A 26,907-nucleotide genomic window follows, 5' to 3' on the forward strand; every position below is an offset into this window, starting at 1 on the left:
ATAATTGATATGCTACTGACTAACCTTTAGCTATTTCTTTGAAGTGCGTCTGCATGTATAAAGCAGTGATTATGAAAATTAAAATGTTGATTACCATTCCGTGATAAAGATTGAACTTGCTATGTAAAGTGTTTGCAATTTATTGTTAACGCCAAACTAAAAACACATATCTGAAGACTGGTCAATCACAGCGAGCTAAACAATTCCTATACAGAACCAGTTACATTACAAACAGGGGCAGACTATTTTATTTGTCGCAGTTATCACTAGTCATTAGCTAAAACTTTAAAATAATGAATGAACAAACATTTTATAGAAAATGCAGATATATCCCAATACACATGCCTATATATGAAATGCATAGTACATTTATGAATCAAAGAATAGGCTATAATCTGAATAGGCTATAATTAAATTATTTGAATGCTACATAATGACCTGTTTTATATATATATATATATATATATATATATATATATATATATATATATATATATATATATATATATATATATTAGTGTAGCCTAATAATGGTTGTTGATGACAAATATTAATAAACGTTATTATAAAATATTATTATTTATTATTCATTATTATTTTTCTATCTAGCCACACGCTTCAAGATATAGCCTAGTTTTTTAGTACGAAGCGCTTAACGTTGGGCTTCAAATTACAGGCTATATGAATGATGCCAATTGTCCTGGCAAGTGCAATAGCTGCTTTACATAATTGTTGAAAGTTTTAAGATGCAGAAGTTTTCATATTAACAGGAGTTTTCCAATAGCAGCAAAACAAGCATATTGTAGTAATACTAGCAATAAATTAAATGCTTTTGATAACAATAACATTTATTAGCCCACTCACATTTTACTCAATTTTTGAAATAAATAAAGAACGAGCCTGCTCCATTTTCTCTGCCTATGGCATGTAGCTACTGCAAAGATATCTATTTTAGGCGATCGTTAAATTTCATAATTGTTTCATAATTGATTTTATTTTATTTATTTATTTATTTATTTATTTATTTTTTTTTGTGTGTGTGTGTGTCGGTCTTATTGTACGTGGCATCATTATTCTTAAGCTGTTAAATTATAATAAGTAGACTTCCATTACGATTTTAGTGTCATTTTAGAGAGCTTAATTTATGTGCAGCTTTGTAATTGCATTTTCTACCTTTGCAAGTCAGCAACTGTGCTTGCATTTTTTCTTTCTTTTTTTCTTCTGGATAGTCTAATCACCTTTAGAACCATTTAATTTACTTTCATATTTACTTGTACTTCATTTTATTCATCAGGCTATTTTTTTGCCTGATCAATTAATAATAATAATAATAATAATAATAATAATAATAATAATACGACTACTACTAATACAGAATTTAAAAATGTAATTTGCAAAGACATTATTTAACAATAATGTTACATTTTAAATAAACGGTACAATTTGCTTAAAACTCAGAGTTTCCATGGAATAGTAATGAAAATTGGAGAGAGAGAGAGAGAGAGAGAGAGAGAGAGAGAGAGAGAGAGAGAGAGAGAGAGAGAGAGAGAGTGAAAACCGGTTCATGATTCTTGTGTAAAGGCGGTGGTGTGTGTGTGTGTAGGTTAGTACAGTTGGTTTATATAGTTGAGACTCGGGCTATAACGAGCGCGCACTCGTTATATTAATGAACGCGCGGAAGACACCGAAGATCCATTAGCGCGCGGACACTATCAGCGCAGCACAGCTGCACGAGTACTTGTATTCAGATGTCTTTTTGAACAGTTACTCATGTAAGAAGTTATACACGACTTTTAACAAGGCGAATATTACAACTTTTCAAGAACATCACACCAAGGCTGAAGTCGCATTTTGGGACACTATGCATTGTCAAGCAGAGTTGAGACACGCGAACACCGCGCAGCTGAAAGCAGCCCGAAGACGATACAAGACTTTCATGATCGACGAGATCCTATCCAATGAAACTTGTGATTACTTCGAGAAACTTTCTCTTTACTCGGTTTGTCCCTCTTTAATCGTCAGACCCAAACCTCTACATTCATGCTCAGGTAAGCGATCCAAACACATTTTCTCTCCATTCTTGACGTTTGTAATTTGAAATGTTGAAGTCAAATTTTTAATGGACGTTCGTTGATAGCTTTTTTTGCTCTCCCTCAAAATTATATAGGCTATAGGGACTATATATGCTGCAGTGTCAAAAATGTATACAAACTGACCGTCTTTTACGCAAGTTTGGAGAATTGTGAATTCAGCCTACAAGTTTGAACTGTTGCTTAAATTGCTATCAGTTTTACACGGTACCTAAATCAGATTGTTTTTACACACTTATATGCAAAAAAAAAAAAAAAAAAAAAAAAAAACTACTTATAATACTTAAAATACTTGCCATTTTCTTTCAAATTAAACAATAAGTCTAAGCAAAATCCATAAGTGAAAATGATCCTGTTGCACCTGTTACATTGATGTACTGTAGTCCAGTGTTGGGTGTAATGCATTACCAAGTAATTCATTACTGTAATTAAATTACTTTTTCATTGAAAAAAGTAAAGGATTACTCTTATTGTTTTAGTAATTTAATTACAGTTACTTCTGATGTAATTGTGTTAAATACTGTATAGGCTATATAACAAATCTATATAAAACAATAGTGAATTTAAAATCTAAATTTAACATCTAATGTTAAAATATAACTTTTATAATTTATTGCTGACCCCTTAAATTCTTCGGCCAGTTCATGAATAATTTATTTAATTTTATATGATTTATTTGAAATAATTAAAAGAACAGTTTCATGTCTATCCCAATATATTTCATCTGGTCGAGGTTGATAAGGGTTTTAGTAAGTAATTAATAATATGTAATGCAATTACTTTTCAGACAGAGTAATTAGTACAGTAATCTAATTACACTGTAGTTGATGTAATTAGTAGTTAGTAATTAATTACTATATTTATAGTAACTTACCCAACACTGCTGTAGTCCATGCTCACTTTGCACACTGGTCATGTTTAGATTAAGTCGTAGATCAGCATGTTTCGTGGGTTAGATTTTGAGGTGGACATTGTGTAATAAGCAGGGGCAGATTATGACTAGCAAGGGCCCCAGGGCCAAATCTACTTCTAGGGCAAACGTGCAATTATAGCAATAAATAGTATAATAAACGTTTTTGTTCGACAGCCCTTTCATACAAAGAATATAGCGTAACCATATAAAGCCTAACATAAGAAATAATGTCCAAAAATTATTATTATTATTTTTTTCAATAAAATAATGAAATTTTTAGCACATGTTGTTTGAATTCAATAAATACTAATGAAATATCGGTAACAGTATAAACGTTATTATTAATTTTACTTCCAAATCAGCAAAGATTTCGCATAAAAAAGATGAGTGCATCAAAACATGAATGTAGCTATTTTGGAAATTATGTTACAAGGTTTTCAACTTCCAAAAGAGCATGGAAACTTTCACCAGAAGACAGCAGACATCTCATACACATCGTAATGATATAGAGGCTTTAGAAAGTCATGATATGATACTTGTGGCATTATAAGGTTAAAGAGTTGCTAAAAAAATGTAATTAGTAAATTTACCTTTTGATCTTCTTTTTAGAATAGTCATTGTGGTTCTGATGACTTCTTTGTTTCCTGTAGACTTGTTTAAAGAAAAATCCACAGATGAACAACTCTGAAATATAACCACACCTCCCTGATGATTTACCATTGCACAATAAGATTACGCTCTTATCTATATAAAAAACAAAAACGTTTTTTTTTTCTCTTTGCCTAAATGACCTTGGGCATTTAGTTAAGTTAATTTAAACGGTCACATTTATAATAAGTTGGGTATCTGTGGTAAAAGACACTTCTCCTCTTACTTGCCCAGAGGACTGAACTCTTGGAAGCCACAGGACATTTATCTATTTACAGCACTGCTGACACACTCTTGACTGTGCAGTCAGGTATGACATCCTGAACCAACAGGTGCAATTTCGTTCCATCATAATGAGAAGCACTGTACGAATTTCACAAGTCATCGTAAATGTTTCTGGCATGTCATTTATCTGGGTAGTGAAGTGATACATCAGACAACATGGGATGTGTACTAAATGTGTGACCCACAAAATGAAAGTTAATTTGTTTCAGTTGATTCTGTCATCAACTACAGATGCAACATATTGACATAAAAAGTAGCAGACTGGTAGCAGCATTTGCATAATTTAATTTAAGGAGTTGACCGAGCGCATTTGTGAATTCTTACAGCAATTACTACTGGACTATCAATAGGCTTTAGCAGGGACTTTCTTGTGTGATTTCCCAAAGGGTAAATCAAATCCCAAATAGGTTATTATTCCAGTTGTCATTTCAAACATCTTTCCATATTGTACACACTTTTTCTTAATATAAATACTTTGTTTACAGAAAAGTAATGTTTAAGGGAATCCATACTGTGCCTACATACTAGTGCAGGCCAACCACGAATTTTGGGGTTGGTAAATATTTACTTGATTTGATGATTGATGTGAAAAAACAAAATAAAACATTACTCCTGACAGTTGCTTGTAAGACAAGCAAGTTTTTCAGGCTCGGAAGGCCTGATCTCACAGCAAATCTTGTATAGCTTTTTTCCTTCATGTATATTTCCTTCACCTAACCAATTTTTAAATTTAATTATGACAGTATATTTTCTTTATTATATATATATATATATATACATATATATATATATATATACACACTCATCAGCCACAACATTAAAACCACCTGCCTAATATTGTGTAGGTCCCCCTCATGCTGCCAAAACAGTGCCAGCCCGAAGAATGATATTCTTCTCACCACAATTGTACAGAGCGTTTATCTGAGTTACCATAGACTTTGTCAGTTCGGCCATTCTCTGTTGACCTCTCTTATCAACAAGGCGTTTCCATTCGCAGAACTGCCCCTCACTGGATGTTTTTTGTTTTTGGAGTAAATTCTAAAGACTCTTGAGTGTGAAAATCCCAGGAGATCAGCAGTTACAGAAATACTCAAACCAGCCCATCTGGCACCAACAATCATGCCACAGTCCAAATCACTGAGATCACATTTTTTCTCCATTCTGATGGTTGATGTGAAAATTAATTGAAGCTCCTGAGGATGTTCTGTGGATGGAAATGCCTTGTTGATGAGAGAGGTCAACAGAGAATGGCCGGACTGGTTTGAACTGACAAAGTCTATGGTAACTCAGATAAACTCTCTGTACAATTGTGGTGAGAAGAATGCTATTCTGAGATGCGGGTTGGCACTGTTTTGGCGGCACAAGGGGACCTACACAATGTTAGGCAAGTGGTTTTAATGTTGTGGCTGATCGGTGTATATATATACTCTATTTTCTTTTTTTTTCTGTTCTCATTCCTTATTATTACTATTTTCCACATGGCTAGAATAACAGTAATTAATCAAAAGTATGAAATAAAAGTTAAACAAATCAAATTCTTATTATAGCTCTGCACACTCTGGACATTCACTGGACAACAAACTTCCTAAGGTTTGGGATGCATTCAACAGTAGTAAGTTCCAGTGTATGCTGTGCACTTGTTGGCTCCGTTTTACTTCACTATCCAGTCCAACTTATGTATTTAAAATAAATAAATAAATGTAGGTTTGGTAAAGAAACAAAACTAATTTACAAAAGTCTACATAACTAATTTAGATCAAAAAGTTTTTAATATCAAGAGAAACATACATTCAGTCAAGTTTGTCCAAATTTTTGACAAGTGTATGTTTATAAAACTGACCAGTAATTATACTGACTTTTAAAAAAAAAAAAACGTATTAAGCAGACGGCTCTGTCCAAAGAAGGTTGCATGGTTTACCGGTACTAACCAAGTATCGCAATACCAAAACAATTAAGATATCATCTTGTTGCTGACTTCAGTACCATATTACAGTATGCAGCCATTTCAAAGTGATATAAGATGTGACAGTTTTGCAATGAAATCAATGACAATTTGAAAATAAAATTAAAAACCTCAGGATATGACCAAGTTTGAACAGTAAACAGCAGAAGGATGTAATTTAATTAAATAATATACAGACACATGCGCTGCACGCTACAGCATGAACAAGAGGTGCCACTCTGTCATCTGCTTCACACACACACACACACACACACACACACACACACACACACACACACGTTGGTGCGGCTATCCTTATGAGGACTCTCCATAGACATAATGATTTTTATACTGTACGATCTATAGATTCTATCCCCTAACCCTACCCTTAAACCTACCCCTCACAAAAAACCTCCTTCATTTTTACATTTTCAAAAAAACATAGTTTAATATATGTTTTTTACACTATTTGAATTATGGGGACACTAGAAATGTCCTCATAAACCACATTTATAGTATAATACCCTTGTAATAACCAGTTTGTAAACTAAAAAAATGTCCTCATAAACCACACACACACACACACACACTACTGGTGCTTAATTTACATGCAGTGTGTTTAGAGTATAAACACTTAAATGAACTCCTCTGGTGCAGCTCAGAGATTTTAGCTGGAGAGTTGCAATGGGATTATCCCAGCATTAATGGGAAGCTTGATATAACTAACCTAACAAAAACAGGAAGAATTCAAAGGTCTGTCAAAATAAAAGTCCCACTTAAATGAAAGCTCTATTCAACTGGATGCGTGAAATTGAAGACAGAAAAATATAACAACTGTAAAAAAATATAATACTCAAAAAGTAGCAATAATAATCATAATAACAATTATATAATATTAAATGATTGTATTATTATTATTATTATTATTATTATTATTATTATTATCTGTAAGCAATATCACAAACACAAGTGTATTATCAGCATGTTGTGATTCAGCCAAAGCAGCCTTGTGCCACAGGAAAACAGATATTTTTACATTAATACTGTGAAGCTCTGTTGTGCAGCATTTTAACCAAAAATAATTATATATATATATTTTTTTTTGTAAAAAAATAAATAAAATAAAAAATAAAAATATATATATACACACACACACACACACACACGCGCGCGTGTGCACACACTGGCAGCCAAAAGTTTGGAATAATGTACAGATTTTGCTGTTTCGAAGGAAATTGGTAAAAAGTCATTTTTGATCAAACCTAGACAGGCCCCATTTCAAGCAGCCATCACTCCAACACCTTATCCTTGAGTAATCATGCTAAATTGCTAATTTGGTACTAGAAAATAGACACCTCACATGTCCTCAGCTGACAGCTTCATTGAATTCTACCCGCTCAACACCAGTTTCATGTACAACAATAAAGAGAAGACTCAGGGGTGCAGGCCTTTTGGGAAGAATTGCAAAGAAAAAGCCACTTTTGAAATAAAAAAACAAAAAGAAAAGGTTAGAGTGGGCAAAGAAACACAGACATTGGACAACAGATAATTGGAAAAGAGTGTTATGGATCTTAAACCCATTGAGCTTTTGTGTGATCAGCTAGACTATAAGGTGCGTTAGAAGTGCCCGACAAGACAGCCACATCTATGGCAAGTGCTACAGGAAGCGTGGAGTGAAATGTCACCTGAGTATCTGGACAAACTGACAGCTAGAATGCCAAGGATCTGCAAAGCTGTCATTGCTGTATGTGGAGGATTTTTTGATGAGAACTCTTTGAAGAAGTTTTAAGAAGTTCTGAACATTTTTTTCAAATTGTAATTGTAATTTTTCAAGTTATTAATGTCCACTGAGCAGGCTAGATACTGAGCCATTGGGAGCAGAAAAATACTGTCAAAAGACCTGCGTAACAAGATAATGGAACTTTAAAGATGGAAAAGGATATAAAAAGATATCCAAAGCCTAGAAAATGCCAGTCAGTACTGTTCAATCACTTATTAAGAAGTGGAAAATTCAGGGATCTCTTGATACCAAGCCAAGGTCAGGTAGACCAAGAAAGATTTCAGCCACAACTGCCAGAAGAATTGTTCGGGATACAAAGGAAAACCCACAGGTAACCTCAGGAGAAATACAGGCTGCTCTGTAAAAAGACGGTGTGGTTGTTTCAAGGAGCACAATACGTTGATACTTGAACAAAAATGAGCTGCATGTTCGAGTTGCGAGAAAGAAGCCTTTACTGTGCCAATGCCACAAATGACAACACCTTGACACACCTCACAGCTTCTGGCACACTGTAATTTGGAGTGATGAGACCAAAAAAGAGCTTTATGGTCACAACCATAAGCGCTATGTTTGGAGGGGTGTCAACAAGGCCTATAGTGAAAAGAATACCATCCCCGCTGTGAAGCATGGTGGTGACTCACTGATGTTTTGGTGGTGTGTGAGCTCTAAAGGCGCAGGGAATCTTGTGGCAAGATGAATGCAGCATGTTATCAGAAAATACTGGCAGACAGTTTGCATTCTTCTGCACGAAAGCTGCACATGGGATGCTCTTGGACTTTCCAGCATGACAATGACCCTAAGCACAAGGCCAAGTTGACCCTCCAGTGGTTACAGCAGAAAAAGTTGAAGGTTCTGGAGTGGCCATCACAGTCTCCTGACCTTAATATCATCGAGCCACTCTGGGGAGATCTCAAACGTGCGGTTCATACAAGACGACCAAAGACTTTGCATGACCTGGAGGCATTTCATACATTGTTGCCATGTTTTGTTTTATGATTGTGCCATTCTGTTATAACCTACTGTTGAATATGAATCCCATAAGAAATAAAAGAAATGTGTGTTGCCTGATCATTCATGTTTTCTTTAAAAATTGTATATTACCAATTCTCCAAGGGTATGCAAACTTTTGAGCACAACTGTATATATATATATAATTATTATTATTATTATTATATTTTTATTTGATTAAAGCTGTATGTATCAATTTGATTAAACACCATTTGAGCATAACATTTAATTAAAACATTTAACATGGAACCCAGAAAAAATGATAAAGAAAATGCAGAATTTGTATCGGTGAGACTTTATGCAGTTCATTTAATCAAGTAATTTTCTGTGTAATTTCATAAAAAATCTGAGGCTTTTTATATGTTGATTATAGTATCGATTTAGTATCGATACCGAGGTACCAGGGCTGGTATCAGACTGAAGTAAAAATGTTGGTATCGGAGCAACCCTAATCCAACGCAGTTTGCAAATTAGGAATATGCACACAATTTATTCATCAAATATTTCAGTGCAAATTCTCTAGTCTTGATGTCTGTTGATGGACATAATGTCCAGCCATAAGAGCGTCTCTGCTCTCTCATACCTGCTGTGCAGTTTCTGAAATCAAAAGATGCTTCCTTTTAATGGACAGGACCATATGATAATAAAATGGCTTAAAAAACAGCAGTTCACTCACTTACTTTCTTTGATTCTTCAGACAAAACCCCTAACACACACACACACACACACACACACACACACACACACACACACACTAATGTATACGTGCAATGACACAAACATATACATATGTCCGTATGAACACAGAAACTGCATGCGTGAACATGCACACACATTCACACACACACACACACTTCCTTCTGTTCTCTATCTGTACGTCCAGCTGTGAGGTAGAAGGCATGAATTTTGGCAGGCCAGGGTGAGGGGATAGAGTATCCATCCCAAATATCAGAACCCTGTGCACACTGTGCCTTTTCAAGTCAGAGGGGTGTGAGATATTCTATATGCCAGCACTTCAATGGATGGCACTGCTTAATATAGAATGTATCTGGCATTAAGGCTGGCACACACTGAAAGGCCAATGGCCTCTGGACTCTCCCACATAAGAGTGGAGTGTCTGTCTTCACATCTCTGAATGCTCATCATCACTGTCACCACTAAGGGCCGCTGTAAGACACTTCACAGTACAACAGGAGAGTCTGCGCTTCATAATTGTAAAATAATGAAGTGGCTTTGCAATATTAAACAATGATATATCTTTAAACGTAACATGTTTTCGGAGGTGCATAAACACACGTTAGTGATGGCATTTTCTCCTTTAACATCTTCCTCCTCATCCAAACATAACTGAATTCAACCGTGACTTCCAACGAAAACAAGTTTGGCTTCAATTAACAAACTCATACTATCCGGTTACAGTTACGGACAGTCTCTTTTTAATATGGGACCAACATTTCTGTCAAGACCAAACATGGTATTTTAATCCTGTAATATGTGTTACGTTTGAATGCACTGACACACACAAAATGCAAAATTCTGGTCATTCACATATACAAGAGATTTTTAAGTTTAATATGGAAATGTATTAGGGATATCTATTGTAAGATCATATTATTCCTTCAGGCAAATATGAAAGCTAAAAGATTCACAGGGTGAATCATGTCTAAAAAAGAACTGACAAAAGAACTGGCTTGCAGCAAAGGCAATTTTGAAAAATAAACACTCTCCACTTGCAGAGGCTGAGCTCTGTCTTGTGTGTTTTTTTCACCAACTTGCTGGACAGGTTTAATAGCTATTGAGAGATAAAAACTCAAACGAGTGATTAAGCACCTCTTAACCTGTCACCATTTGGCCCAACCAAAACACTGTGTACCGTATTACTGAGAGTTCAAATGTTCATCAAGTGCCAAGTGAAATCATCTCAATAGAATACAATCAGTCAATGAACAGCAAAATAAGACAAGACTGAAAGAGAGCAATCAAGGGCTTAACATTTGCTACTGTTTCTTTTTTTTTCTCTCTCTCTCTTCTTTTTGCCCATCGATTGGAAAGCAAAAGGTTCACTCCTCTGTTGTGACTAATGAAAACTTGACACTTCATTCACATCGCATGAATGACAAGTCAAGATGCTTGAACTCAAAGCAACAGTTTTCCTGACAAAGGGCATGTCAAAACAAGGAAATTCAACACCAAACTGCTTTGGACAATTTTAGATGCAATTAAATGTATTGTTTTTATTATAACATGATTGAGACACCCCTTTTCTCAAAGCACGAGCAAGGACTGTAGTAATACAGAATCATAATATTCAGGCCTTAGAAAATTATCATTGACTCATTTAAGAAAGTTTGTTACTAAAAAGCATAGAACTTGGATAAATTCAAGCAATTATGGCTTTTAAAATGATCAGCTTGTTGTCAGTGACTTGTTGTTCTACTGCAAATCTGCTGTGGGGAGAGAGTTAGAGTGTATGAGCAGTAATTTACAGTAGTGTAGATCTCGACTTATAATATGATTCATTTATATGTCTTCAAAGAGAGATTAAAAGACTGATAGATAATGATGAGACTGTTGGGATATACACCGATCAGCCACTGCCTAATATTGTATAGGTCCCCCTCGTTCCACCAAAACAGCTGCCTGATATTCTTCTCACCACAATTGTACATTACATTATCTGAGTTACCGTAGGCTTTGTCAGTTCGAACCAATCTGGCCATTCTCTGTTGACCTCTTTCATCAACAAGGCATTTCTGTCCACAGGACTGACCCTAACTGGATGTTTTTTGTTTTTGTCACCATTTGGAGTAAATTCTAGAGACTGTTGTGTGTGAAAATCCCAGGACATCAGCATTTACAGAAATACTCAAACCAGCCCATCTGGCACCAACAATCATCCATGTGATTATCTAATCAGCCAGTCGTGTGGCAGCAGTGCAGTGCATAAAATCATGCAGATACGGGTCAGGAGCTTCAGTCAATGTTCACATCAACCATCAGAATGGGGAAACAAAATGTGATCTCAGTGATTTTGACCGTGGCATGATTGTTGATGCCAGAAAGGCTGGTTTGAGTATTTCTGTAACTGCTGATCTCTTGGAATTTTCACACACAACAGTCTCTAGAATTTTACTCTAGAATGGTGCCAAAAAAAAAAAAAAACATCCCATGTATATCCAGAATATCATCTCAGAATGCTATTCTGAGATGCGGGTTGGTGCTGTTTTGGCGGCATGACGGGGACCTACACAATAATTTTGTGGCTTATCGATGTACATTGAAGAAAGAACAGTTGAAAAAGGGAGGACAAGAAGGAAAGGCAGTGAGAGAGAGATGAGCCGGTAGGGATGTTTCATGCCTGGACATGCTGCATTGATGCCAATGAGCTCATTCTGACTTGTATTCAAATATGTGCACATGCATGTTTGTGCATTTTTGTGTGTTTGTGTGTATTGAAGAAGCCTCAAGTTCATCTTTCGCTCCACTATCTTTCTATCTTGCGCTCCAAATTTCCATCTCATCCCCAAGTGTACAAATGATATCCTTAATGCTTTTAAGATCACCTATCTATTGATGTCAGTATTTCCTTCCGGTCATATTCAATAAGGAAATTGTTTTTGATAAAATACTTGGCTTTACCACAGTCATTTTTTCCCATCTGATCTACAAGCAATCAAATGATCAGATAAGACAAGCATTAACCAGGATTAAATATGCTTGCATGACATAGTTTACTTGTCCCTACTTTTGGCCCTGTGCGTTCTATCTTTCTCTCTCTCTCTCTCTCTAAATGCTCAACTTCTCACTTAACTCAGTAAATCACGGGATCAAAATAATTTTGCTTGACGACATACGTTTTTTTCTCCTGGAGGTATTATTTCCGCACTCTCAGCTCAGACAGGTCCCGTGTGGCATTTTATGGACTCTGGCGTCTCGCTGATGTCTGAAAAAAAAAAAAAAGGTCAGGAGACACACAGAGAGAGAAAAGGTGAGAGGCTTTAGAGAGGTAGACATGTTAAAACTGTTAGGGAGGGGGTACAGTTGCCCCAGTTAAAATTACAACTCGGAGTGTATTGCATCTGTGATTACCCGGCAGAGTTCAAAGGGGAAGAGTAAAACACCAGTTGCGTCATTACAGCAGACCTAAAGTTCAGGGACCTTACATCACAAAGGGCAAAACTCTTAACACTTCCACCATTAGTGAGGGCGGGGCAAGACCATTACACGGCGTTAGTTCACTTGGACATGACGGCTTCTTGCTTAAGCTATTAAAAATAAGGGTTATTGCTGTCTCAATTTAGCAGCTTGTAAAATTGATTTTACAGTGATGTATGACATTTAATAGACCTAATAAGAGTAGAGCTTATCCCAAAAATTCACAGCATCAACACTGAAGCCTCACTGAATCATAAGTGATTTCCGCCATCAAAATGAATCATGTGTAGTTGACATGAAATACTGGTGGAAAGTTGAGTTGTCCTGTGATGTGACATGATATACTCCATCTTAAACTATTTTAAACAGCATTTTGCTCATTATTTTAGAATAAAACACAATTTTTATTTTATCTGCCATTTAAAATTTTGAATGGTTTTCAATACAAAATGACCTGAAGGTCAAAAGGAGGGTGCAGCTTCTTAAGAAAATAGGAGGGTTAAGTATCAGTTGTTGAAAAAAAAAATCAACAACAACTAAATATTTAAGATTGGGGGTCTCGAATGTAAAAGTTTAACACTCCCTTATCTTAGGGTCATTTTTGACCCTGGACAGGTAAAGAATCCATTATAAATACGGCATAGTTTTTGGTACTGGAACCACATGTTGTGACTTTGTCAAGACCATCAAAACAAACAAAAAAAAATATTTATTTTTGTACATAATTGTTTAAGAGAAATAATTTAAAACAAATTGTTACTTCAGTTGTCTTAACGGGTCAATTTAGACTCATATGGGAAGAACCAGTTGTGACCTTTCACCTTTAAACTTTCTGGATGTAATACAGCTTTAAACAGTTTTTTGTACTTTTATGAATCAAATTTGACCTAAAAATATTTTACATTTTTACAAATTTAGCTCCTTGCCTCATATTGTTCTCTAGCTTTCCCCATGTACTGCATCTTTCCCACAAATTGCATACTCTCAAACAGGGTTTTTGCACACATACACATGTCCACACACACAAACACAGAGAGAGAGAGAGAGAGAGAGAGAGAGAGAGAGAGAGAGAGAGAGAGAGAGAGAGAGAGAGAGAGAGAGAGAGAGAGAGTATTTTCACAGTTTTGAACAGGTAATATGTTAGTAAATACGTTTACTTGTATTTTAAATGATAGGGTACAATGAGGCGAAAGGCCCACCACTGGTAAAAGACCTATTGCATGTTATTTTTTCCTAAAACATTAGATGGCAGAAATAATTATTACGGCACCTTCCTAAAACCCATGTAACACCGAAACAAGTTGTTTTACATTTGTGGGAACAAATGGATTTGTTGCAATGAATGTGCAAAGTGGGCCCATTTTTACTGCTGCAAGACAATAGAGATTCATTTGTGAAATTGGCATGTACTAAAACTGTAACTCTAAAATGTACACTGTTGACTGTCTAAGCAGAATAAATCAGAAATTGTTTTAATATAGTTAATATATTATAAAATGCCAAAAGTGATTGGAATACTGTATATGTAAATTGAGACATCCTTGTGCAATGTTTGCCAAGTTTTTAAACTTTTTTTAATCTTTAAAATGAATGTTACTATTATTATTAATATTAATATTTAGTATATAGCATAAAGAGTGTGCAGAGTTTTTTTTTTTTTTTTTTTTTTTTAATATGATGGTTTAGTATCAGTCATTGAAAAAGGAAAATTAGATAGATAGATAGATAGATAGATAGATAGATATTTAAGAATGGGATATTGAATGTCAGAGTTTAAGTATCAGTCACTGATAAGCCCAACTAAATCTTTTAGATTGGGGGGATTGAATGAAAAGTTTTAAGTATCAGTCATTAATAAACTCTACTAAATATTTAAGACTGGGGGATCGAATGTAAAAGTTTAGATATCATTCATTGATAAACCCAACTAAATATTGAAGACTTGGAAGGACCGAATGTAAAATGTTGAGTATCAGTCATTGTTAAACCCAACTACATTTTTACATTTTGGAATGAATATGACAGTTTACATATATATGTCACTGAAGAACCCATATTTGATGACCACTGCTCTGAATATTTTTGGAGGGATGGGGGGGCATGCCCCTCTTAAATTTAAAAGAAATGTTTACAGCACTGGTTACTGCATCTAAAATATAAATTTTCCTTTATACATTCATATAAATTAAAAAGAAATTGTAATGTTGTTAACATGTTATGCTTCAACCAACATTTTGTATGCTATCATTATTAACCAGGCCATTATCTTTGGTCATTTGTGTACTCTCCCAGGCTCTGGCCCTCTGAGAACATACCCTCTCCTCTCTGTGATTACACACCAACCTCCCAGCAGCCTACCACAGCTCTCTCAGGCCTCTCCACAAGGCAGGATCCCTCACCTGCCCCTCCTCTCCCCCCAGCACCCGCTCAGCTCAGAGCCCACGCCCAGCAAGACGCCTGTCAGCATCAGCAGTGAATCAGAGACAGAGCATTCTGCCCCACGGCTCAAGAAGCCCCGCCGCAGTCGTACCATCTTCACAGAGCAGCAGCTTTTGGGCCTGGAGAAGAAATTCCAGAAACAGAAATATCTGTCCACTCCAGACAGGTCAGTGGTTGTTCAGAAAAGTCATGTGACATTTTCAGGGTATTCCTCCAGTATTTGTACCTCACACATGGTTGGTCATTGTCATACTTAAAGGAATAGTTAACCCAAAAATTCTGTCAGAATTTACTCACTGTCATGTTGTTCCAAACCTGTAAGACTTTCTTATTTATCCTGAACACAAAAGGAGAAGTTTTATCTTCTCAAAACAATGGCAGTGGATAGTGACTCACTTTAAAGCTTAAAAAATGACCCAAATGCATCCTAAAAATAATCTATGCAGCTCATGCATAAAATTTCAAGTCTTCTGAAGGCATAAGATTGGTAAAACACAATTTAAAATTGTGTCATCTTTCAGCACTTTCATGAGTGCTGTGAGAGAAAGTCATTCACAGTGGCTTGTGTTGTCATGCGAGTACTTGGATTGTTTAGCACTAATAACAATGCAAGCTTTCTTGCAAATGTGTGAGTCAATTATGACAGATTTTATTTTATTTTATTTTTATTTTTTTTTTGGGGTGAACTATTCTTTTAACATCGAACTATTTAAGTTTGTCTATGGAAATATGCACCATGTTTTTTCAAGTCTGTTTAAGTCAAAACGAAAGGCTGGTCACAAACCATTTTACTTCTGTAATCTGATGTATTACGGCTGGATATTCCATGCAAAAAATTTAGGATGGGACCTGATTTTGGATCGTGAAAAGTGGGCATGAGTGTAAGGGTTGAAAAGTAAAGAGGGATTTGTGACATCGACCAAAAAGGAAAGTTGTTTCAGAGGGGGAGCAAATTTTTATATTTTGAAAAAAGATAGTAAAGACTTTTGTTTAATTTGGAAATAGATTGCATCAGTTATTTTACAGAAAAAGGTCATGATTTTTTTTTTTTATGTTGACTTTAAGAAAGCACAGTAATTATGAAAATTCAGAGTGCATATAATATAAACACATTTCACTTCAGGCCACATCCTAAAAGCGCTCTTATAGCCCAAGGGTTACATTGCACAGTGTTTTAGTTAAGACGACAGTAACATTTTAACCATGCTTTGAATTGCAAAACGAAGCCTTTAAAACACTTCCCCATTCAAGACAACAGGGACATATGCCAAGAACAGCAAACAAAAATGTATTACATTGATTTCATGCCAATCATTTAAAACACACGCAGGTGTATTTTAAAAAACTTTGGGGCTTTGTACAATGAGATGAGGTAATCCATGTGTTGTAGGCCTTCTCTCACGGGCCATTTTTTTGTGGCTGTATTTTCGGCCATAACATTTTCCATTTCATTTTCGGCCCCGCTTTTAGATTTGGCCAGAGTAGATATATTTCCATTGTGGCCCAAAGGGTGCATTTGGGTAGAAATCCCAGAAAATCAGTTCTATCCCACCTACAAGGATTCTGAGCGTGTCTGCCACAGAAAATAATTCTCTGAATTATTCAGAGCACAGCCTAATTACATATTCTGTCCTCCAAGAGCACATAAATTGTCAGACATAATTGTCTAAAAACTGTCAGTATCACCAGACATGCAAACTAACAACAATCACCAGGAAACTCTACCTCAAGCATTCAACTTTTATTCATTTTGATTTTACAGATAGCTTTCTTGCTTTTTCTAAGTGGAAACCTGTAGCGAGCTTGTTAATGTGACTCTATAAACATGTTACCTGACTAGTACTTTCAAATTTTAAGACCAAACTCCAGCTTTTGTGCATGTATGCACTCTCTTGTACAAAACGAGTTAAAATAAACATAGCCTATTTTTAATTGGGCTGCACCAATATTGACATTTTGAGAGATATAATATAATATAAATCTAGGCTGTTAAAAAACTGTGGTCCCAATATAATCTCCAATCTAGAATGTTCCATTCATGTAAAATTGGACATTTTAAATTCAACATTTTAATTTACAATAGAAAAGACTGATGATAGTTTTTTAAACTTAAAATAGAAAAAGAGTATATTTTTGAATTGGAAAAAATAAGCCCTCATATTATCTGCTTCAAATATTGCCAAATTAGTCCACCACAGTATATACTATATTGGACTGATTTGGCCGATATATATAGATGTGTGTGAGTGTATTATACATGGCTAATTTATTATAATAATATATTTTTTAATTAATTTTAAACCAGTATGCAACACAAACCCAAAGTTTACATGAAAATCTGACCCAAATGGGCCCACAATCCACGGCCCATCAGGCTCGGGTCAGGTAGCAAACCTCTAGTGGTTCAGGGCCCCTCAGTTCAGATCTAGGCCGAGTTCGGATGGCATACTATCATACTACTCTTACTAGTTCTGCCATAGACAGATATGGTAGAAGTAGTAAGGGTAGTATGGGTAGTATGCCATTCCAAACTCCGCTCTAGATCATGATTAACTTGCAAAAACTCACAATTCTTAGATCTTTTATCAGTCTATATGAACACACACATACACTAACACAAATACACACATACATGTGCAATAAGCCCTCAGGAATTAACAAATTAATTTATGGCTGAATGAAGAACAAAAGTGAGGGAAATTCTCAATCCTGTCAAGTTGGAGGAGTGGGCCTCAAACTGCCTCAGGTTTGTGTTTTATCAATCTTAAAGACGACCTGAAAGTCTTGTGCTGTTTTTGGCTTGTCCGCCTAGGCCACACAATCAGAGCATGAAAGCAATGAAAAACATGTCTCAATATAGACCATAATGATTTTTAACATAACGTTTAATGTTTTTTATTTTTTTTTAATGAGGCAGGTGATTATAATCTTCTTCATCATCATTATGAATAAATGTCACAACCAAAACTGAGTTTAGATTAGGGCTGTAGTTGTAAGGAACATGCCGACATTGGAATGCAGTGTGTGTGTGTGTGTGTGTGTGTGTGTGGTTTCCCTCTCACACACAAGCAAAAACACAGAGCTGCTTTTCTTACCTGCAATTACAGCATATAAAGCAGCCACAAATGATAGACAGCTAAATTTGGTAATGTTTTTGTAAAAAAACACTCATATTCTCCACCACTTATAGTTATTTAATGCATATGTTTTGCTTAAACATAATTCAATATGATTTGACATATGACATTTAGCAAATAAATAAATACAGTTAACATTTAACTCGGTTTGCAAAGACAGATCTAGTTTTATTTTTTGACTGCAATAGTTAAGCCTAAACAAAATCACTACATTTATTAAAAAAGTATATTTGTATTACCTTGTAAAGAGAAACAGAGTACCATGTAAACACCATGGAACAGTATATGAATAATGACTGGCAATCATTCAGGACCATGGTATATGTAAGTGGATAATGGACCATGGAAAATGTACAGTTAGCTGATTGTTGAGCCCGTTTACATGCACACCAATACACTGATTACTCTCTGAAATCACAGTTTTTAAAAAATCTGACAAGGCAAGAAATCCGCATTTACATAACATTTGAAATAATTGCGTTATTCTCTACTTTTGACGTCAAACCGTGAAGAGGCATGCACTCAACATGCGCGCACATTGGATGAGCTGGTAAGAACACCGTGTAAGGTGTTTACATTTTGTTTAACGCAAAATCTGCATAATGGGCAAATATTTACCCATGTCAGTCGGGTTATTCATAAGCTGTTTATGGCCTTTATGCCGATAAAGGAACGTGGTTTATTGCGTTTACATGGCCGCATACATTGTCGGCTTGTTAAGCATAAGCGGTGTAAGAATGTGCATGTAAACACGCTCATTATTGCAAAATAAATCCCAACAGGGTGATCAGGATGCTGTGTGAACCCTGAAGGAATTTACTGTTTGTTGTGATAATGACTGGCTAATTGTACATTATCCCGTGTATTACACACAGTACAAAATGTTTATTTGACAGTTTTTAATGAAATTATTTTTCTTTTATATAATAATTATTAAATATATTATTTATATTCTATATAAATGTATCATTTTAAAATATTTTTTTATATAATAAAAAAAAATATTAAAAAAGTATTATTTTCAGTTGAAATTATCTTATTACTGTATGTGAGAAGAAAAAGACCACAGAGTGATACGAGAGACATAAAACTAGTACTGTGTAGAAGATAGGTCAAATATAAATTTTAGCGGTCATTATTTAGAAATATTTCACAGCCGAATTCCACAATTGACCAATCAGAATACGGTATTCCAGAGAGTCATGTAATAAACCAATGTACCATGGTATTACCATCTGATTCTTTGCTACAGTAATTTTTTAAGTGTATTCACCCTCATACAATAGGAAATCTCTTGTCTCAAAGACAAAATAGACAGAGGATAAGGGAAGAAGTTTAAATAATAGACAGATAAATACTGTAGGAAGAGAGGGAATGAGAGAGAGGAAAAGAAGAAAGTCAAGCGATTAAGAGCACGAGTGTTAATCTGCTCATTTCCAGAAGATCACTGTACCTCACATCACTCTCAGTGAGGCTTGACAGAGAAGATGCGTAATCCCGTTTGGCTGGTGTGAGCGACTTTCAAAGTAGATGTAGCAGAATTCTATGCACTTGTTTGATAGATCGCTTTTTCTTTTTCTCAAATCCCATCTCACATGTCCCAGCCATGCCTATTACATTACAGCAGACCAATCGCTGCATTAGTCATGCGGTGCCTGCCTGAAGAGCCCCAAAAAGAACCTCTATTGACGTTGGGCAAGTCAGGAGCTCCATGACTGGATTACCTTCTCCTGTACAGATAAACTGTGATGGCATTCCACAGGAGGTCTGCAATTACATTCAGCCTGGGAAGACACTTCAGTTCAGAGCTTGGCAAAACCTTCTGCTATGTCATGCCAGCTTTGGGAATTTTGCAGTGATTAGATATACATCTGTACTCTAGATGGCCACCCACTGGCTTTAATGTGTAAGACAACAGGTGACATTGGAATTTCACTCAATTACTTCCAATTCTGAAGTTTCCTGTCCTTGCGGTACTTCTTGTGACGTTTTTATGGGTCTTTGATTCGCATTTGTTGTGAACTAATTTAGCATGAGCATGTGTTTTATTGTGTGTGTGCAGATTGGACCTGGCTCAGTCTTTGGGACTCACACAACTCCAGGTGAAGACATGGTACCAAAACAGACGCATGAAATGGAAGAAAATGGTGAGTAAAACTAGCGTATTGAACAATAAAGCATAGCAAGATTCAAATCAAAGGATATTCAACCTTTTTTAGAGTAGAAAGTCCTCGTGCTGTTGAGCCAGGTAAATTGTTGGAGGAAGCTCACTATGAATGAATTGCGACCGCTAATAGTATTTATTTGCCTGCACTGTCTGTGTTGTTTCAGCACCCGAATCACTAAAGGAATTAAGCAAATCAGGTAACGGCGCAAACGTGCCCACAAAATGCAATTTGCATGGATTGTACCCTATTCACGGAAATGCACCTAGACAATGGCTGAAAGACAGCTCTTACAAAAAGTACCTCACAGTACAAAAGTATTTTGGGACATATACCAATGTATTATGATTTATGTACCCAGTAGTACCATATTTGCTGGTCATGTACCATTTTTTTTATTTTATTTCTTTGGTCATATACCGTGCTAGTATAATTCTTTTTTTATTTTATTTATGTTTTTTTGGGGGGTCTGGACGTTGGGGGTTATGTACCTGGTAGTACCATATTTTCTGGTCATGTGCCATGGTAGTACCTTGATTTTTTGATGGGTTATGTACCCGGTAATGCCATATGTTTTGGACATGTACCATGGCAGTACTATGTTTTTTTTTTTTTAGTCATGTACCATGGTCGTACCATCATTTATTTATTTTTTATTTTATTTTTTTGTAGTACCATGTTTTTTTGGGACGTGAACCATGGTAGTACCCTTTATTCTTTTTTTTTTTTTTTGCTTTTTTTTTGGAAATGTGAGGGTACTTTTTTCTAATCAAATGATTATTAAAAATTTTAAATCTGAGACCCCAAGATTCTTATACACGTGATTAAAATAAATAAATAAATAAGTCTTTGATTTGGTATAGTCACTGTTCCCATGATCACTAAAAAAATGAAACTTCCTTTTAAATAAACCTCTGTTTATTCATAAAAGTGAATCCCAAATAGTCGATAACTTTGTGAATTTGGCACATTTCATAATTTGCATACAGGAGGCATGTTTGCCAAGAAAAGTCTTACACTGACTTAGGGAAGTGCTATTCCAGAACTTATACATAAGACGCAGGGTTTTGCACTGAAATACTGTACTAAAGTGGTGCAATACTTTAGTGAATTCACAATTTTTAAGAAAATTCTAATTCTAAAATGTAGAATTCTAAGTTACCTAATTAATGTTCATGAGCCAAACTAAAATATTTATAATGTGTATAATGTTTCATTCCTGTGCTTCTGAATTCACTCCTTAAAGTGTATAAGAATATTGTCCATCTTTTTGTATCAATTAAACATCTGTGTTGAAAATCCACCATAGCTTTCTGTGTGGAAACGGAAACTCTGGGACATATCATTAAAAATCCATTAGACAGTTTTAAGCTGCCCTCCTCTGCACTCAATGCAATCAGTGTGTATAGCAACTGTAACCCTGGGGTGCTCCCTGTGTGTATGAGACACATGAGAGATGATTTAAAGGACAGTACAGGTCTACATCAGTGAGGTCAACCTCTTAGGTAGAAACAAAAGATCCACAGCATGTTCACCTTTAAGATAAATGAGCATGAATGAACGCCATATATCTTCACATAATCACTGTAATAACTATCTTCACCTTTAACCAGGCCTACATTTTTCAAAGCTTACATATGTGTGTCCCCCTTCACTACCAGCCAAAAGTTTGGATACACCTAGTCATTCATTATTATCACAATTTACCACATTATATAATTGTAAATTCATTAAACTATAAAATAGCATGAATGGAAATATTATGTAGTAAATAAAACAAACAAACAAACAAATCAAAACCATCTTTATCCACTTGAGATGTTTTTTTTCATAGTTCCCATGTACTGTATGCTGGGCACTTATCCAGACTGATCACGCTGTGAATTTGGCAGCAGTAGGTCAAAAGTTTTGCTTCTGAAATTGGTCTGTGCTTACCGAAATTTGTACTACTGCCCCTATTGGTCAAAGCTGGAAATGTTGTTTAGGGCAAGTGTGAGCTCCATTTGCAGGGTGAAATGTCCATAGAGTGGCACCAATACCGAGATGTATCTTTAGTTGTAAATGATGTAATACAGTCAACAGGAATGCAAATTTTATTAACCATATGCCCTAACCCACACACCAACCCTAAACCTAACTGTCAGTGTAGTAAAATTGTAATTTAGAGTGAAAATGCAACCTCAGAATCGCTCTCACCATTGTTTACGTGAATACGATTAGTTCCTGGTTCCCATGGGACCAGAATCTGTCTCAGAGGTTGCTATCAGTAGCGTTGGAGGGAAATCTGTTCACACTTGAATTGATGCAAACATTTCTGATGGAAAATGGCAGATTTGACTGGTAGTATTTGTTTCTCTAGGTGTTAAAAGGAGGACACGAGGCTCCCACCAAGCCCAAAGGCAGGCCTAAGAAGAATTCCATCCCGACCACAGAGGAGATTGAGGCAGAGGAACGGCTTGCAGCGAAACTGGCAGAGGAGGAGAGGCTACAAATAAAGGGCCAGGATGAAGTGAAGCTCCAGGCGCATGGGGAGATCTTTCAATCTCAGCCTCAAGATCTGAGCACATCTGTTATGTCTACTGATCCCATCTGTCCCTCTGGTCCAGAGAATTCTGCTCGAGAACAAGTCCCTCCATCTCCATCAGAAGCAATGGCAATCAGCTAAACACAGCCACGCAAATGCACAACCAAAGACAGCTATTGAAAGACTTTTTCATAACTGATGCTCTGTTGAGCAGTTGAAAGGCTTCCAAAGCCTATTTTTGAGATGAATACCGTAGCCTCAAAAATTATTTGGATATTTAAGCCAGTGGTTTCCAACCTGGGGTTCACGCCCCCGGTAGGGGGGCGCCAGAGTTCACAATGGGGGCGCTGAACCACAAATGCTTTGATGTTGTCAAAGATCTAAAAATGCACTATCCCTGTAAGACAGCATGTCAGTCCTTGTCTAACTCAATGTGATATAAGCAAAATCTCAAAATAAATATTAAAAAACTGTCCAAAGACCTTGACACATGGCAACTGTTTCAAAACTTAAACGTCACTCTACCAACCAAAGCATCTTTGCACAACTGCATGAGGATGAAGCACACAAAGTGCTTGCAAGTTTCTTTTTCACTGATCTTAAAAATGTATGGACTTTCTGCAAATTCGTAACCACACACTGAAAAACTGCAAAACATCTTAAAACTGCATAACTTTTAAACGCTTTATAATGAGACCATCAATCAGCTCCAGGGTTCTGCATCGATAATCACCAAAACAATATATTATTTGTTTGGAGATACCACTTGGTTTGATATTTTGTTTTTCTAATGCAAAGACATGCATACATTTCTTAAGTGTGGCTTAGGTGTCCAAATACTTTTTACAGGCTAATATATATGGTGATGCAGTGATCAACGATGTAACATTGCTTTAACTGTTTCTGTTACACAGCTGCCTTTCTACAATGTAGTCGATATTTTATGAACATGTAAAGTATATTTTTTAACACTGGTAATATGTTGCCAGATACACTAACATAAAAATGAATCACACAGACCCACTGTCTCACACTAGTACGGCATGTTCTATACTGATAAACAGTAAGTGTTTGTTTTTCTGGATAAGTTCCTCTCATTCTCTGTAAATATTACCTGTGTAATTGCCACTGTAGTTTACGGTGCACCTGTGTACATTAGCTTGGGATTCTGTGCCAAAACACATATGTCTGAGAAGCTAAAATGCCCTTTGAGGTAATTTGTTCTTCTTCTGTTTTTTTTTTTTTTTTTTTTTTTTTTTTTTAAACATCTCTGAAACTGCTGCCATTAAAAGTTAATAAGATGGTTTAGTATGAATACCAGTGTAAACATGTACAGAGTTCTGGATTTTAAATGGAAACATGTGGCTCTTTTAAAGCAGGATTGCCCAGTTTGGGTAAAGATTAGCTTGCCATTTTAATGGACAAAGAATCTGTCAACGGAGTACCACAAAAGAAAATACATTTTAAGTAAACATTAATGGTAATATAGATTTAAGTAAAGCTTCTTAAGTGCCCTCTCTCAACCAAACAACAATGTCTTTTCTGTTTGCAGAGTGAAATAATTGCTTTTGTTATTTTTTATGTGTGGCATGCTTCAAAGTCATTGTATTTGAACTGAATCCTGGCTTCAAATCATATTTTGTATGCATAAACCCTTGCACGGCAGCTTAGTACACTCTGTATGGCTGAAACACATGATATATGCACTCTTAGATGTAGCATGCTAGCTATTGTATTTTTCTTCCTTTTTTATTACCTTTGGTAGAAAAAACAAGAGAAAAGAAATTGTTGAACCCTTTTCCCCCTGCAGTATGGTGCATAACACCACTAAGTGCAGGCTGGTTTTATTACTGTAAGAAAAACCACTTAATCTGTCAGAGATGCAAAGCAATTAATAAATCACACTCGCACTAGTAAAACCTAAAAAAAAAAAAAAAAAAAAAAAAAACAGCAAAAGATTAAAATCTGTGGGACATGTCGAAGCCCGCGGGAGCTCCACACATGCCTACAATCCAGCTGATTGCCGGCCTACAAATAAATCATCATCATAGACACAGACACTATTCTCCATGTCATAAGATTTGATAGTTTCCAACCGATATTGCCTTTTACAAATATTTTATAAAAAAAAAAAAAAAAGAATTGTCTGTGTTTGTCGAACAAATATTGCAAATATATATTTTTGGATATAAAACACTATTTTTCCTGGTGTACATACTGAATTTTCTTGGGTGAGTGATTAAATACAGTTATTTTGTATTATTTTGTTTCGTCGGAGAAGACTATACATATTTGTTGAGAATCCCTTTTTCACCCAAAAGTTCAGACATTTTTTTGTATGTGTGTGTGTTTGCATATTTAATAACATTTAATAAAGATGACATTCATTTTGAAAGAGATTTGCTACTGAAATTTTAGGAGACATAAAGACTCTGAAAGGGCCTTGTTTCAGACATTGCTTGAGGCAATATTTGCAGTCAATTAAAACTTCACTCTTATTTTAAATGCTTTAAAGGTTAGTGTGAAATACCTAAAGAACTGAGATCTGGGAATCCTAAAATGTTGAACCATATTTTCAAAAGATCTCAACACTCCACTCTCATATAGGTCACCGAGCGTATTAACCTCCCTCACAATCCACTCTGACAGCAGAAAGGGGACTTATTAATACATAATTTTGGGTTCATCCATATGCTCGAGGCAGCATTTAAACAAATGTCTGAATTAAACATTCTGGACACTTTTGTCCATACCATGTGCAAATGCGAGATAACGGGGTGTGACTTAACTTCTGCAGTTAGTTTAACAGAAAGGCTTTGCAATGGCAAAATAGGGGCAAGAACTTCTTGTTCACAACAAAACCAGGGAGGGGTTCTCTCAGGTAGAAGCGACCAATGAGCCAAATGTCTGAGACCGAATGCATAATAAAACAAAATCTTGGGTAGGCCAAGCCTACCTTTGTCAATTGAAATGTAATCTGGGACACTTACCATTCCAAATGAAGGACTTTGCTATGCTATCAAATTGCTTGAAATAAGAGAGGGGGACATCTATAAAGAGAGATTGTAGCAGGTAGTTGAATTTTGGGATACAAATAATTTTAATAGATAAATCATAGATAAATGTAATGAAGCCCACCTGCCCACATAACTCGAAAACCTTTTTATTAAGGGGTCAAAATTAACTCTAACTAAATCATACAAATTTGCTGGAAATAAAATACCCAAATACTTATTGCCCTGTTTAGGCCACTGGAAGGCGCCCGGCTGAAAAGCCGTTAATGGGCAGAATGCTGTCAGAGCCAAAGCTTCAGATTTAGACCAATTATCTCTGTCTCCCAAGAACTTAGAAAAGGAATTAATAATTCTGTGGAGGCAAGGCATAGATCTAGTGGAGTCGGAGACAAATAGTAAAATATAATCTGTGTAAAGCAAAAGCTTATGTGCCATACCTCCCGCCACCACCCCTGGAAAATCATCTTCCTTACTTATCGCGGCTGCTAATGGTTCCAGGGCAAGACAGAAAAATAATGGGGAAAGAGGGCAACCCTGTCGGGTGCCCCTGTCCAGAGTAAAATAATCTGAAATTAATCCATTTGTTTGTACCACTGCTACCAGGTGTCTATAAAGTAACTTTATCCATCCAATAAAAGTGTTCCCAAACCCGTATATTTCCAAAATCTTAAAAAAGATTATCCCATTCTACCTTATCAAACGCCTTTTCGGTGTCAAGTGAGATGGCAGCGACTGGAGTCTGATCATTTGCCACTGACCACATGATGAAATGCCTGATGTTATCAGAAGAGTTGCGGCCCACCTGAT

General features: G+C 35.8%; 1 protein-coding gene across 1 annotated transcript; it reads left to right on the forward strand.

Annotated features, from left to right (window-relative positions):
* The first annotated feature begins 1,682 nt into the window (after positions 1-1,682).
* LOC127456190 (homeobox protein BarH-like 2) lies at positions 1,683-25,034 on the forward strand. Its single transcript, XM_051724561.1, has 4 exons — positions 1,683-2,048; positions 15,114-15,426; positions 20,460-20,544; positions 22,922-25,034. Exons 1-4 carry the CDS (start codon positions 1,862-1,864, stop codon positions 23,225-23,227), a joined length of 891 nt encoding a protein of 296 aa, XP_051580521.1. The 5' UTR covers positions 1,683-1,861; the 3' UTR covers positions 23,228-25,034.
* The last annotated feature ends 1,873 nt before the right edge of the window (positions 25,035-26,907 follow it).

The sequence above is a fragment of the Myxocyprinus asiaticus genome, chromosome 18, assembly GCF_019703515.2.
Source record: "Myxocyprinus asiaticus isolate MX2 ecotype Aquarium Trade chromosome 18, UBuf_Myxa_2, whole genome shotgun sequence".
NCBI lineage: Eukaryota > Metazoa > Chordata > Actinopteri > Cypriniformes > Catostomidae > Myxocyprinus > Myxocyprinus asiaticus.

What these genes read in the sequence shown, in the direction of transcription:
- LOC127456190 (XM_051724561.1), top strand. Translation starts at nt 1,862, where the DNA reads ATGCATTGTCAAGCAGAGTTGAGACACGCGAACACCGCGCAGCTGAAA. An exon ending in ACCTCTACATTCATGCTCAG is followed by an intron (nt 2,049 to 15,113) that starts GTAAGCGATCCA and finishes GTACTCTCCCAG; the next exon opens with GCTCTGGCCCTCTGAGAACA. An exon ending in GCATGAAATGGAAGAAAATG is followed by an intron (nt 20,545 to 22,921) that starts GTGAGTAAAACT and finishes TTGTTTCTCTAG; the next exon opens with GTGTTAAAAGGAGGACACGA.